Source organism: Notothenia rossii (genome assembly GCF_949606895.1).
Source record: "Notothenia rossii genome assembly, chromosome: 6".
In the NCBI taxonomy this organism is placed as follows: Eukaryota; Metazoa; Chordata; class Actinopteri; order Perciformes; family Nototheniidae; genus Notothenia; species Notothenia rossii.
In genome coordinates, this window is record NC_136909.1 from 3,110,636 (window position 1) to 3,126,725 (window position 16,090).

At 38.3% G+C, this 16,090-nt stretch overlaps 1 protein-coding gene across 1 annotated transcript in view; it reads right to left on the minus strand.

Moving 5' to 3' along the window:
• Positions 1–343: 343 nt before the first annotated feature.
• Positions 344–16,090, minus strand: part of LOC307042911 (serine/threonine-protein phosphatase 2B catalytic subunit gamma isoform-like) — a 70,285-nt gene continuing 54,538 nt past the window's right edge. The window contains exon 5 of the mRNA XM_079687069.1: positions 344–4,890. Within this exon, the coding sequence (XP_079543195.1) occupies positions 4,623–4,890 (268 nt within the window). The 3' untranslated portion in view covers positions 344–4,622. The remainder of the gene's footprint in view (positions 4,891–16,090) is intronic.

The following is a 16,090-nucleotide window of genomic DNA, read 5'->3' on the forward strand; positions in this document are numbered from 1 at the left end:
TGAACTCCCCAGGGACCCAAACTACATTGGTAATTTAAGAACGCAGAAAATGGTAAATACTGGTTTACTGCTGCAGTTATTGGTTATTTGTTTTGGTGTTATTGTGTGACTTTGGTGAATGCAGACTAGCCAAAGTAACATAGCTAATCAAGCAATCAAACAGCAAGACCAGCAAGAACTATCCAAAGTAAAATGGATGTTTTATTCAATGGTGTCTTTGGGGAGAACATAGAACACTTCAGTTCCAGGTAAAGCAGAAAAATATTCTAAATAAAGAGTTACATTATCATCAGGACTTTTACTTTGAAGGCACTGAACTACAAAATAAAACATCAGAGACGAGTCGAATAAAACACTGTATTTGAATTTTATTATTTTTCTTTCGAGTGATACATCTACGTAAAAGATTTCATGGCCTCGCATGACAAATACGGTACAGTTTTTTTTTACAGCTATTACAAGATATTTAAAGAACAATAGTGTTTTTACATTCTGCGAGATATGTATAGGACCTAACAGGAGGTCAGTATACGGTGCGGCTCGCCCAATCAAGCCGTTAAAAACAAATCTCAACATCACAGTTATGAATGTAAACCAAAAACGTAGTGCTGCAGATATCCGTCATCTTTCAAAAGTGATACGAAAGGTCCATGGTCATCCAATGGGGCCATTTCTTTAGAAATCGAGGGACCATTTTCTAAGATAGCCGCCCTTTCCAGTCAGTTTAACCACTGGATACATTTTGATGATTGGTGTTGGATCATATGTTTTTGACCGTGGGGAAATCACATTAAAAAACTTCTCCAGAGCTTTTTTGTGTTTCATTTCAGACAAAAATTTCATAATGTGGGGCTTATTAGAAAGCATTTGAGACACTAAACCACATTCATATTCGGGTTTTGTCTGCACCGGGTAACAGGAGCGCTGCACCCTCAAACCAAAATGCTGATTTCCCCCGTAAAATGTTAAAAGTGATGCCAGAAAACAATATTTCTGTTCCACCAAAACGGTGTGATTCCTCCAGAAATCTGAGTATCAAACAGAGCGTCAGACAGCTTTGTTTTTACGGAGCTCCGACGTCATGTTGTTGTTTACATCACGTTGTTGTTTACGTCCGCGGAGACATCTTGTTTACGAGCGTCATGTTCTCCAGATAATTTATATATCTTATAAACCAGATCAGAGACACAGTACTCATACTATATCTTTCTAGAAAAAAGCCTGAATACTCATTCTAGTCTTCTAGCATTTGTAATTCCTGACATCGGAATTTGGTTTAAAATACTTAATTGTATGATTTGACACCAAGATAATTAATATAATGATTTTATGGCAAACAAAATGACATTACCGACTCATCATTGGTGGCCATCTTGGTTTTCTCAAAGTTTGCAAATTCTTGTCCTTTTTCTCACTTTTGAAATTGTACAAATGTCTCCAGCACTATACTTCACCTTCAGGGAGCGTTCCCAGAAGTCTACTGAACAGAACAACAACATTTTTTGAAACTTTAAAGATAAGATTACATGACATTGGATCTTAAATGGTGTGTGATTGACAGTCTCTCTCACACACACACACACACACACACACAGAGATGTTGACGTGCGTGGCCAAGGTGGCAATGGCACATGAGCTCAAACGCCTCGTTTCGTGACATACAAAAAGGGGAAATTCACAAGAGAATAGCAAATCTTAAAGGTTTCCCAGCCTCTTCTGCAGAGTTACAGTCAGGTGTGTCGAAGCACCGGTGGAGTTGTTGTGTATTTGTTTCAAAAAGTTTTTAAAAAGCACGTCTTAAAGGGTCGGGAGCGGAGGTGAACGCATTTACACGCCTGCAAGCTCTTTGTATGTAAAAATAATACAAATGATATACTGAATGCACGAGTCAGCCATGTTTGAGATGATTACAGTACCTTTTATAGCATCATCCCTGCGGGGGGGAAGGACTCCGTCGCGTTTCCCCTCGTTTAAAAACATTCTGTATAATCAGCAGTAGATGGAGACACTGATGCAGCTTTAGAAAGCCTCAACATAACACCACGTTTTTAAATATTTGACAGTAAAACACAAATTAAAATGTTAAAAAAACTGATATTTTTCAAGATATAATTATCAGTTTGTGTTATGGCGAGCAGTTCCTCTGATTTCTGAAAAAGAGTGGTGCAGGAATGAGTCCTAAAGACCTGGAAATGAGTCAGCTGTTTAGCACTTCCTGTCCCCTGGTCTGGAGGTCAATGGGTTTCTGAATGGGTTTTTGATCTGAAATCAGGTCTGTGGTTAACACAAGCTGAAGAGGCTTTAACGATTTGTTTTACGACATAAATTACGTCAGTAAATCCCCCACTGGCGAATTTAAAAACGCCGGTTGCTAACAAAGGTCTAAATGAGACGACTAAACGTCATCACGCCCAACATAAGCCGCCTTTAGCTTAGCGGTGGTGACGTGAAGTCATGTGACCGTGCTGTTGTTCCTTTATAGCCCAACATTAGCCTCCTTTAGCTTAGCGGTGGTGACGTGAAGTCATGTGACCGTGCTGTAGTTCCTTTATAGCCCAACATTAGCTTTTTACTTCAGAAATCATAAAGTGGTGTTAATATGTGGAGATTATCCTGCTGAACTAAACGTGTAAGTATCATAAACGTTTGACACAGAGATTAATTTCAGAGATAATCCAAAATCACATGGAGAAATCCCGGGACCAGGGAGATGCTGCCTTCAGGGTCCAACACAGATATAGGACATCCCTGCACCACTGTATCAGAGTAAGAACTAGAATTGTGGGAGTATCGGCAGGTCGTTGTGTTGACGGAGTAAGACTTGCTGTTCTGTAATTCCCTTTTTTTTGGTTTATCCTAGTTTCCATCAAGTGAACACAAGTGGTAGCGAACACAGAGCATCGTTAACCCTTCACTTCACTGAAGGATGCACACATTACAACACGAGAACAAAGTGTTGTAAGTTATGATCTAAATACTGAACAAAAATGCACTCTGCATCTTTGGGGATTCCTTCAAAGTTTTGTGGACATTTTTGTATAAATACGACTTTAAGTCCTCATTAAATATCTGCTTCAAGTATAAAATGATTAATCTTCAATAATTGTTCGGATATAATTAACTTCCCTTGTTCTTTTTCACCTTTTAACACATACATAATTTATCTTTCGACCGAATCATACGGTGGCCAACAGGTGCAAAGACGTTACAACCATCAACATCTCTTCCATTAGGAGAAACGATGCAGATATAAAAACACATGTTCCAAAATACACAAAGAAACATCTTCACTGGAACGCTTGGGCACGTTCAGGCTGAACAACTGTCTCAGAGTTAGTCGTCTCATAACTGGGAGTGTTTGTCACCAGAGAAGTTCACACATCCTTTACTCAAGCGCCCCTTAAGCCCCGCCCCCGAGCTCCCACTCTCAGATGCGCGTTCATAATGCCGAGGAAAATAACGTTATTAGCACATTTTACAACTTGAGGACCGAATGTTTTTAATAAGGGCTACAAGTGTTCATACTGGGTAGTTTATTTAGTTTCCAAAAAATTATCCAACGATTTACGGACGTCTCTTTCCCAATGTAAGTCAATGAGAAAAAGTGTTTCCGGGCCCAGCGACTGATACGGAAGTGTAGTACCGCCGTTTGGCCACAACAAATATTTTCCTCAGAGTCCGGCACACTTCCCGGGGGCTTGGTTCAAATCAATAGGCACGCAACGACTCTAAATAATAATGATCACGCCACCAAACACAGATTAAAACTAAAGTAACCAGCCTGTTTGGAAAATGTAAGAAGTAGAAAGTACAGGTATTTGAGTTCAAAATGTAAGAAGTCAAAGTAAAAAGTCGTCAGAAAGATAAGTCGTGGAGTAAAGTAATACCATAAAAATGTACTTAAGTACAGTAACAAAGTATTTGTACTCCAATACTTCCCACCTTCAGTATATCTGAAATGACTAGATTAGCTACGTTAGCTAGCTAGCTCACAGCAGATCTGCAGTGACATCAGAAGGAGTCATGTGATCACATTGTTAAAATAAGACCATAACACATTCCAGGTAAGTTTCCAACAAGAGAGACAGTTCTCTAAACGCTGCATGTGTTGTCAAGTTGCTAAAGATGTTTCGGAACATTTGTGTGTTTATATCTGCGTCCTTTCTGAAGCTGCAGCGTGTTTCTCCTGATGGAAGAGTTTTGTTTGTTTCGCACCTGTCGGCCACCGTAGGAACACTGCTCTGTTTGTAGAAGTGTTAACTGTGCTCTTTCCCAAAACACATGGAGAACAATTATTTTTAAAAGGAAACTAAAACTCCTTGGATCCATCTATCCGTCTCAACTCAAGTTTATAAAATATTCTTTTAGATACGCCTGCAAAGTGTCTTCATTGAATGTCGCTACTAAATCTAATATATGTAATCTTTAATAAATACTTTCCCTCCCTTTAGAGCGCCTGTTGGTTTCTCAGCGCCGACGCCTGCGTTTGATCTACCGACGAGTCCGCTTCTTTCCCCTCGTCTTTCTATCGATGAAGAGGAGGGAGAGGCAGTTTCAGTAGAGGGGGAGGACAGAGAGAGGAAGAGGGGGAGGTGAAATGGAGAGGAAGGTGTTTCCGTTGCCTATCCGTCGGTGCCGTTCTTGTTGGTGTTGATGCCGTCGGGTGTCTTCCCGTCTTTTCGCGGCGGCATCCTCTCGTTGATACGATCCAGACCGCGAGCCTCCTCGAAGTTTCGGATCTTCCTCGTGGGGGAGATATCTTGAATGGCTGCGGAGAAACGAGAACACATCAAATGATTGGTTGGAGAAACCCTGGAGGAACTTCCTACTGATGTCCCGACATTTAAACATTCAGGGTTCCCAATGGCTTCACGAGGATTCATAGGAAGTCTTCATATTCAGGGGGTCACTGTACATTATTTAAATATATTCTAACACAAACTTTAACTTGAATTGTTTAACATGTTTTCTGTTATGTGAAATTTGATCTAAATGGAGCAACTGTGCCTGAACTCGTCCGGCAGTGGCTTAGTCTGTAGGTAATTATCCTGGGAACCATAGGGTCGCCAGTTCAATTCCCCGAACAGACCTTAATATACAGGGATTGGACTGGTACTTGGAGAGGTCCCAGTTCCTCTCTACGCCCTTGAGCAAGGCACCGAATTGACTGTTTTTATTTTTTCGCTTAAAATCAATGATAAGAAGCCAATGTACCGAATGACATCATCTTCATATTGTGCATTATTTAAACATTAGATCTTATTTACTTGCCAATCCCGGACATTTTCAGGTCATCACTAAAAGCTCACCTGTCCGCCGTGACCTTTGACCCCTAACCCATCACAGTCCTCCTGCTTTTTATTCATTTTACTTTATTATTTTCTGTTTGTTTTGTTGTCTGTCCTGACCTCATGTAAAGCTGCCTTGGGTCTTGGGGTTTAAAAACACTCGATAAATAAAGTATTTTGCTTCTGAAAATATAGAAATAGAATGATAATACAAGTCCTTTCTACCCTCTAGTGCAGCGGTTTTTATTTTAATTAGAAATGGAGCTGGCCATCAGTAACAAACAGACATTTGCATTACACGGTTTAGTTGAATACTCTATTCTGATTGGTCAATTCAGAACATGTGACACGTTGTTAATCCAGTAAAACAGATCGCTGTCAAAGACTGTAATGACCGTTGCTAAGGAGGATCAAGAAAAAGATTTAAAAAATCATAATGATGAAAATGTTTCCACACAAATCATAATGTTTTGCAAATTATTTGGCGGCCCACTTGTAATGCCTTCGCGGACCACTAGGGGGCCGCGGCCCACAGGTTGGGAGCCGCTGCTCTAGTGTCTATTATTCTAAATAACTGTTTAATTAGCCTTTGTGATGTGAACACACAGCCTGCCACAGAACAGATGAGTGAAACCAAACCAGTATCACAAGAAAACGTGTAATAGCTACGTTGGTCCACCGGGCAAAACGTAGTATATTCACAAATAACCCTCTCAAGACGTGGATACAGTATGTTGTAAAAAAAATACATGTAGCTCAAATAATCTTTGTAATATCTATCAAACTATGGATCCTACTTACCCACTGGACGTAGATTCTAAAAGTACAATATAAACTTCTCGCTGTAATCAAAAAGCATTTTAACGCCAAACTATCCTACAATTTAGGATGTTCCACCGGGTGTCCGCCATGTTTTATTTCCCTCACGCTGGGAAAGTCTGTGATCACGTGACAAGGACACTGGTCGTCAGAAATCAATAGGAACAAATGTCGTACCCATGTCACGTCTTGAGAGGGTTATTTGTGAATATGCTACGTTTTGCCCTGTGGACAAACGTGGCTATTACAGGTTGTTTTGTGAGACTGGTTTGTCGTGCCACAGAACAGATGAGTGAAAACCACAACTACCATCACAGAAACAGCTCACACAGAGGAGACTTACGGAAACGTCCGGAACATCCAGGGACCCAGAGGAAACGTGAGCAGATACAAAGCAAACTCGTTCAGAAACAAACTCTTACATCATTTCACTTTTTACATGTTCTATAAGAAAGGAACGAGGGGGCAGAGGAGCTCTTGCAGAACCAGAAGTCTGTTAAGATAAACCTTTCACTTCAAGTCCCTGATTCACAGTTTACATTCAAAGAAATAAACTCACATATTTGTGTTTAAGAGGGAAATAAAAATACTTTTGCTATACTGACCTCTAGTACATTTACTGAAATAATCTCTTGATTTATATTTACTGACATAATAACCAGTAAGCTTCTCAAACACATTAGATAAAAGAAATACTGAGTGCAAAGCAATGGTGAATCATTAAGTAATTAGATAAAAAGTCAATTCAACATTTAAAATATCATAAATGTTATGTTTAATATTAAAACTATTAAACAGTTGAAATAATTTTAAAAAAAAGTAATTATTGGACAGCTCAAATAATTAGATTTTTTTTAATAATTAAACTGTTTGAATAAATAGTTAATAGTCATATTAAAACTATTAAAAGTAATTATTGAACAGCTAAATTAATAAGCTGATTAAACGACTGACTTTAATTGTATTTCTTAACCCTTGTGTTGTGTTGAAAAGCTGTTTCCGTTCAAAACACAAAAACATAATGACTACCATCCAATATTATTTTAACTACATCATAACTAACTTATTATGCATTCATAACCGTAGAATCATGTTAAACATTAGACCACATATTTAAGTAAAACATGTGATTCAACTCACTCATTATATTTCCTAAAGTGAAGACAGACGTTATCCAACTATAATAGACTAATGTTAGAATACAATCTCCCCAAAAAAAGGGGGGGGGGGGGGTGTCTAAAGTCAAAGATGAATCTTGATTGGGCCAAATTTGACTCAAGAGTTAAAATGGTCAAAATCAGTTTTGTAGTGTTGATATATCTGTTGTGACATCATGAAGCCTCGTTCCCACACAAAAAACTAGAGCGTAGTTATTATATCATTTGAACTGGAAACGGGTCACAGGAGACGAACACAACATAAGGGTTACATCGTTTTTATATAACAGTAATGAATAAACAGTAAGGTATGAAGAGAAGTGGTTGGAAAGTTATTATTAAATAGTGGAAATAACCCTTTAAAAAAGTCTTAAACTGCATTGTAACTTTAATTCATGTATTTTTTCTTTTAATGTTTCTTTTATTAACTTCGTTTTTTAATGACTGTTTTTAAATTCCATTTTCTTAATATGTTTTATTTTTGTAAAGCACCTTGTGTTAAAAAGTGCTGTATGAATAAACTTGCCTTTATATTTAATATATTAGATTTTTGACGACATAAAATTCCCCATGGCTGCAGAAGCACTTCCTAGTTTAAAGCAACTTGTGATGAGTTAAAATAAAGAGTAAAGTAGCGATTAAATCATTTAAATATTCAGCTAAAAGTAAATATTAAAAAGTACAAATAATAATTAAAATAAATAATAATAAAAACTGTTTTAAAAAAAGCTAAAAGTAATTATTGAACAGATAAAATAATTAGAAAAAAAGTAATGATTAAAGAGTTTGAATAAATAGTTAATAGTCATATTAAATAATTACCTGTAAATAATTATTGAACAGCTAAATTAATAAGATGATGAAACGAGGGACTTAAATAGTTTTTATATAATAATAATAATGAATAAAAGGTTGAGATGAAATGCTAAGGTATGAAGGGAAGTGAAAAGTTGGTATTGAATAGTGGAAGTAATCCTTTATATTTTATAGATAACCTAAGAGACGGGTGTCCAAACCTTTTTCTCCGTGGGCCACGTACAGAAAAACATACGAAGGGCTCGGCCGCTCACTGGAGGTTTATCAGTTCAGTTATAAGTCAGCTAAATCAATGAAATGTAGATAAATGAGGCGTGATACTTGAACATGCTGTGAGGAACACCACAGCCTTCATCACCGCTCTAAATAATGTTTACTTTATTGAGTTTGCAGCTAATGCCGTAAAACAGAAGCTTCTTATAAAAAGATTTGTCATTGGGCTTTTTATATCGACTGAGATCAGTTTTGAAAATGTTTCCAACTTTAATGGATTGAAGTTATTTGAAAAGTGGGCACACATAAATACTGTATTTATATTTGTACATATATATTTAATTGTACAATATATGACAAGCACAAGTTTGATTTGTGGGCCATATTTCATTATACTATTTTAATTTGCTGAGGGCCGTTTCAAAATGGTCTGCGGGCCGCAGTTTGAACAGCCCTGACCTAAGAGTTTCCTATTACGTTAGAAGCACTTCCTGGCTCTTCCCACAGGGGGGGGGGGCAGTCTGCAGATAAACAGCTAACAGGATTAAGTTGTGGAAACATCCGTGGAAACATCCGGCAGGGACGCCCCGCTCTGAGCCTCTGAGTCTTAGAGAGCTTTCCTCTGACGGGAACTCTCCTCTACAAACAGGAGGAGCTCCACCTGAGGCTGGGGTGTCTAAGTCTGTCTCTGTTGTCACTATCTGATAATGCTCAGAGGTGGGAAGTAACAAAGTACATTTACTCAAGTACTGTACTTGGGTACAATTTTGAGGTACTTGTACTTTACTTGAGTATTTCCATTTTATGCTACTGTGTACTTTTCCTCCACTACATGTATTTAATACCTTTAGTTACTTCACAGATGTGGATGAATGATGTGAAATATAATCAAGTGTTAAATCAGACTTTAGTTCCACCTGGAGTAAATCCACCAGCTACCCTGCAGTATACAAAGTCATTCAAACTAGCTGCACCTTTACCAGCTTTGAGAACACTTTAGTGATCAATCATTATAAAACATATCATATATATTATTCTGAAATGGACCAATCTGCACAACGACTACTTTTACTGTCTTTCACTATATTTTGATGAGAATACTTTTCTACTTTCACTTGAGGAACATTTTGAATGCAGGACTTTTACTGTAACAGAGTATTCCTTCACTCTGGTACTTCTACTTTTACTCAAGTACAAGATCTGAGTACTTCTACTTTTACTGAAGTACAAGATCTGAGTATTTCTACTTTTACTCAAGTACAAGATCTGAGTACTTCTACTTTTACTCAAGTACAAGATCTGAGTACTTCTACTTTTACTAAGTACAAGATCTGAGTACTTCTACTTTTACTCAAGTACGAGATCTGAGTACTTCTACTTTTACTGAAGTACAAGATCTGAGTACTTCTACTTTTACTAAGTACAAGATCTGAGTACTTCTACTTTTACTGAAGTACAAGATCTGAGTATTTCTACTTTTACTCAAGTACAAGATCTGAGTACTTCTACTTTTACTCAAGTACAAGATCTGAGTACTTCTACTTTTACTGAAGTACAAGATCTGAGTATTTCTACTTTTACTCAAGTACAAGATCTGAGTACTTCTACTTTTACTAAGTACAAGATCTGAGTACTTCTACTTTTACTCAAGTACGAGATCTGAGTACTTCTACTTTTACTCAAGAACAAGATCTGAGTACTTCTACTTTTACTCAAGAACAAGATCTGAGTACTTCTACTTTTACTCAAGTACAAGATCTGAGTACTTCTACTTTTACTCAAGTACAAGATCTGAGTACTTCTACTTTTACTCAAGAATAAGATCTGAGTACTTCTACTTTTACTCAAGAACAAGATCTGAGTACTTCTACTTTTACTCAAGAACAAGATCTGAGTACTTCTACTTTTACTCAAGAACAAGATCTGAGTACTTCTACTTTTACTCAAGAACAAGATCTGAGTACTTCTACTTTTACTCAAGAACAAGATCTGAGTACTTCTACTTTTACTCAAGAACAAGATCTGAGTACTTCTACTTTTACTCAAGAACAAGATCTGAGTACTTCTACTTTTGCTCAAGTACAAGATCTGAGTACTTCTACTTTTACTCAAGAACAAGATCTGAGTACTTCTACTTTTACTTCTATGTGATAGTTTACAGATCTTTATCTTCAGCGTCAACGTTTATATTTTCCCTCTTTCAGTTCTGTTTTATCTTGTATTCTGAGATGTTTATATTGTATAATTGTGTATTTTTTAATTGGTTATTATGTTAAATTCTTTTTTTTACATGCTGCTGCAACAAAAACATGTCCCACTTTGTGATTAATAAAGTACATCTTATCTTATCGGCCATCTAGCACGTCTAAAGTGCTTCATAGCATTTGACAGTACTGGTATCAGGGTTACCTAACAGACGCTGATAGTGCAAGAGCAACCATAGGGTAACACAGCACTGAGGGGGGGCATAGAAACAGAGAGGGACACTAACAGGACTACAGTGTTTAAAGGGAACCACACACACAGAGTGAACAGCTGACTGCGTACCTTGTGCTTTAGCTGCCTCAATGGTAGCTACGTTAAAGAGAATTAAAGGAGGAGAAAAGGCAGTCATCAACAACAACAAACACAACAACAGTGAAGTAAAACCCCCCGGAGACAAACAGAGTGAAACCGGAACATGTCAGTGAGGAGCTCTAAGATGGAGCCGGGGTCAAAGGGTCATCAGGACTTACAGGTGTGCAGAGGGGGGTTTGGTGCTAAGAACCTTAAAAGGGGGGATGGGGCACTTTGTGGACTAATGACTATTTACAAACCCTTTAAAGCCTTGATTTCATCCCTTCAGTTCATAACGTGTCACAAAATGTACGGATTCAAAGTTTTCCATAAACTCACGGTCCTGAGTGTTTTTGTTTATTAGCTTTTTAAAGGTCACCTATTATGCAAAATCCACTTTTATACATCAACATGTGTCCCCTCTGTGTAAAGAGACCCTAACCTGAACATCAGCAGGAGAGGACTCTTTAAAGTAGAGACACTACATACTGATATACACCTGAACATCAGCAGGAGAGGACTCTTTAAAGTAGAGACACTACATACTGATATACACCTGAACCTCAGCAGGAGAGGACTCTTTAAAGGAGAGACACTACATACTGATATACACCTGAACACCAGCAGGAGAGGACTCTTTAAAGTAGAGACACTACATACTGATATACACCTGAACATCAGCAGGAGAGGACTCTTTAAAGTAGAGACACTACATACTGATATACACCTGAACATCAGCAGGAGAGGACTCTTTAAAGTAGAAACACTACATACTGATATACACCTGAACATCAGCAGGAGAGAACTCTTTAAAGTAGAGACACTACATACTGATATACACCTGAACATCAACAGGAGAGGACTCTTTAAAGTAGAGACACTACATACTGATATACACCTAAACATCAACAGGAGAGTACTCTTTAAAGTAGAGACACTACATACTGATATACACCTGAATATCATCAGGAGAGGACTCTTTAAAGTAGAGACACTACATACTGATATACACCTGAACATCAGCAGGAGAGGACTCTTTAAACTAGAGACACTACATACTGATATACACCTGAACATCAGCAGGAGAGGACTCTTTAAAGTAGAGACACTACATACTGATATACACCTGAACACAAGCAGGAGAGGACTCTTTAAAGTAGAGACACTACATACTGATATACACCTGAACATCAGCAGGAGAGGACTCTTTAAAGTAGAGACACTACATACTGATATACACCTGAACATCAGCAGGAGAGGACTCTTTAAAGTAGAAACACTACATACTGATATACACCTGAACATCAGCAGGAGAGGACTCTTTAAAGTAGAAACACTACATACTGATATACACCTGAACATCAGCAGGAGAGGACTCTTTAAAGTAGAAACACTACATACTGATATACACCTGAACATCAGCAGGAGAGAACTCTTTAAAGTAGAGACACTACATACTGATATACACCTGAACATCAACAGGAGAGGACTCTTTAAAGTAGAGACACTACATACTGATATACACCTAAACATCAACAGGAGAGTACTCTTTAAAGTAGAGACACTACATACTGATATACACCTGAATATCATCAGGAGAGGACTCTTTAAAGTAGAGACACTACATACTGATATACACCTGAACATCAGCAGGAGAGGACTCTTTAAACTAGAGACACTACATACTGATATACACCTGAACATCAGCAGGAGAGGACTCTTTAAAGTAGAGACACTACATACTGATATACACCTGAACATCAGCAGGAGAGGACTCTTTAAAGTAGAGACACTACATACTGATATACACCTGAACATCAGCAGGAGAGGACTCTTTAAAGTAGAGACACTACATACTGATATACACCAGAACATCATCAGGAGAGGACTCTTTAAAGTAGAGACACTACATACTGATATACACCTGAACATCAGCAGGAGAGGACTCTTTAAAGTAGAGACACTACATACTGATATACACCTGAACATCATCAGGAGAGGACTCTTTAAAGTAGAGACACTACATACTGATATACACCTGAACATCATCAGGAAAGGACTCTTTAAAGTAGAGACACTACATACTGATATACACCTGAACATCAGCAGGAGAGGACTCTTTAAAGTAGAGACACTACATACTGATATACACCTGAACATCAGCAGGAGAGGACTCTTTAAAGTAGAGACACTACATACTGATATACACCTGAACATCAGCAGGAGAGGACTCTTTAAAGTAGAGACACTACATACTGATATACACCTGAACATCAGCAGGAGAGGACTCTTTAAAGTAGAGACACTACATACTGATATACACCTGAACATCAGCAGGAGAGGACTCTTTAAAGTAGAGACACTACATACTGATATACACCTGAACATCATCAGGAGAGGACTCTTTAAAGTAGAGACACTACATACTGATATACACCTGAACATCAGCAGGAGAGGACTCTTTAAAGTAGAGACACTACATACTGATATACACCTGAACATCAGCAGGAGAGGACTCTTTAAAGTAGAGACACTACATACTGATATACACCTGAACATCAGCAGGAGAGGACTCTTTAAAGTAGAGACACTACATACTGATATACACCTGAACATCAGCAGGAGAGGACTCTTTAAAGTAGAGACACTACATACTGATATACACCTGAACATCAGCAGGAGAGGACTCTTTAAAGTAGAGACACTACATACTGATATACACCTGAACATCAGCAGGAGAGGACTCTTTAAACTAGAGACACTACATACTGATATACACCTGAACATCAGCAGGAGAGGACTCTTTAAAGTAGAGACACTACATACTGATATACACCTGAACATCAGCAGGAGAGGACTCTTTAAAGTAGAGACACTACATACTGATATACACCTGAACATCAGCAGGAGAGGACTCTTTAAAGTAGAGACACTACATACTGATATACACCTGAACATCAGCAGGAGAGGACTCTTTAAAGTAGAGACACTACATACTGATATACACCAGAACATCATCAGGAGAGGACTCTTTAAAGTAGAGACACTACATACTGATATACACCTGAACATCAGCAGGAGAGGACTCTTTAAAGTAGAGACACTACATACTGATATACACCTGAACATCATCAGGAGAGGACTCTTTAAAGTAGAGACACTACATACTGATATACACCTGAACATCATCAGGAAAGGACTCTTTAAAGTAGAGACACTACATACTGATATACACCTGAACATCAGCAGGAGAGGACTCTTTAAAGTAGAGACACTACATACTGATATACACCTGAACATCAGCAGGAGAGGACTCTTTAAAGTAGAGACACTACATACTGATATACACCTGAACATCAGCAGGAGAGGACTCTTTAAAGTAGAGACACTACATACTGATATACACCTGAACATCAGCAGGAGAGGACTCTTTAAAGTAGAGACACTACATACTGATATACACCTGAACATCAGCAGGAGAGGACTCTTTAAAGTAGAGACACTACATACTGATATACACCTGAACATCATCAGGAGAGGACTCTTTAAAGTAGAGACACTACATACTGATATACACCTGAACATCAGCAGGAGAGGACTCTTTAAAGTAGAGACACTACATACTGATATACACCTGAACATCAGCAGGAGAGGACTCTTTAAAGTAGAGACACTACATACTGATATACACCTGAACATCAGCAGGAGAGGACTCTTTAAAGTAGAGACACTACACACTGATATACACGTGAACATCAGCAGGAGAGGACTCTTTAAAGTAGAGACACTACATACTGATATACACCTGAACATCAACAGGAGAGGACTCTTTAAAGTAGAGACACTACATACTGATATACACCTAAACATCAGCAGGAGAGGACTCTTTAAAGTAGAGACACTACATACTGATATACACCTAAACATCAACAGGAGAGTACTCTTTAAAGTAGAGACACTACATACTGATATACACCTGAACATCAGCAGGAGAGGACTCTTTAAAGTAGAGACACTACATACTGATATACACCTGAACATCAGCAGGAGAGGACTCTTTAAAGTAGAGACACTACATACTGATATACACCTGAACATCAGCAGGAGAGGACTCTTTAAAGTAGAGACACTACATACTGATATACACCTGAACATCAGCAGGAGAGGACTCTTTAAAGTAGAGACACTACATACTGATATACACCTGAACATCAACAGGAGAGGACTCTTTAAAGTAGAGACACTACATACTGATATACACCTAAACATCAGCAGGAGAGGACTCTTTAAAGTAGAGACACTACATACTGATATACACCTAAACATCAACAGGAGAGTACTCTTTAAAGTAGAGACACTACATACTGATATACTCCTGAACATCAGCAGGAGAGGACTCTTTAAAGTAGAGACACTACATACTGATATACACCTGAATATCATCAGGAGAGGACTCTTTATAGTAGAGACACTACATACTGATATACACCTGAACATCAGCAGGAGAGGACTCTTTAAACTAGAGACACTACATACTGATATACACCTGAACATCAGCAGGAGAGGACTCTTTAAAGTAGAGACACTACATACTGATATACACCTGAACATCAGCAGGAGAGGACTCTTTAGTTTAATTTGAGCATTGTGTAACAATTTGATACCGCAAATGATACTGTTGCTAACAAGCTAGCTAGCTATGAGCGGAGATCGACTATAGGAAGTGTTGGAATGGAGACACGGGATGAACAAACATTCATTCATCATCTTTTTTTTCTCCTGGGCAAAAATCCACGACCACTTTGTTGTTTCTCTCGTTGACAATGACATTCTCCTAAAGGTCACCATCAGGTGGTTTTCTCCTTCATGGCTCTGCTACTTCTGTTAGCCTCGTGCGAAACATAGCCAGACTCCCAGCATGCACTCTGGTGGGCGAGGCTCTGATCTAAAGGTCTGGACATGGGGGGGAGGGCGCTCAAGTCTAAGAGTAGAGAGCACTTCCTGTAGTGGGTCATTGATCCTGAAACCTACTGTTTTATCTTTGTTTTTGAGATGTTTATATTGTATAATTGTTCTGACCTGAGCTCCTCCAACAATTCAACATATATAATAACATACAAAAATACAAATACAAAATAAAAGCACACAACGAAAAGTAAACAAACACGGAAATAAAACGCAGAGTTGGAGAGGAGCCAAAGACACGGCAGCCATCTTTTGAGTATGAGATAAATGTACCTG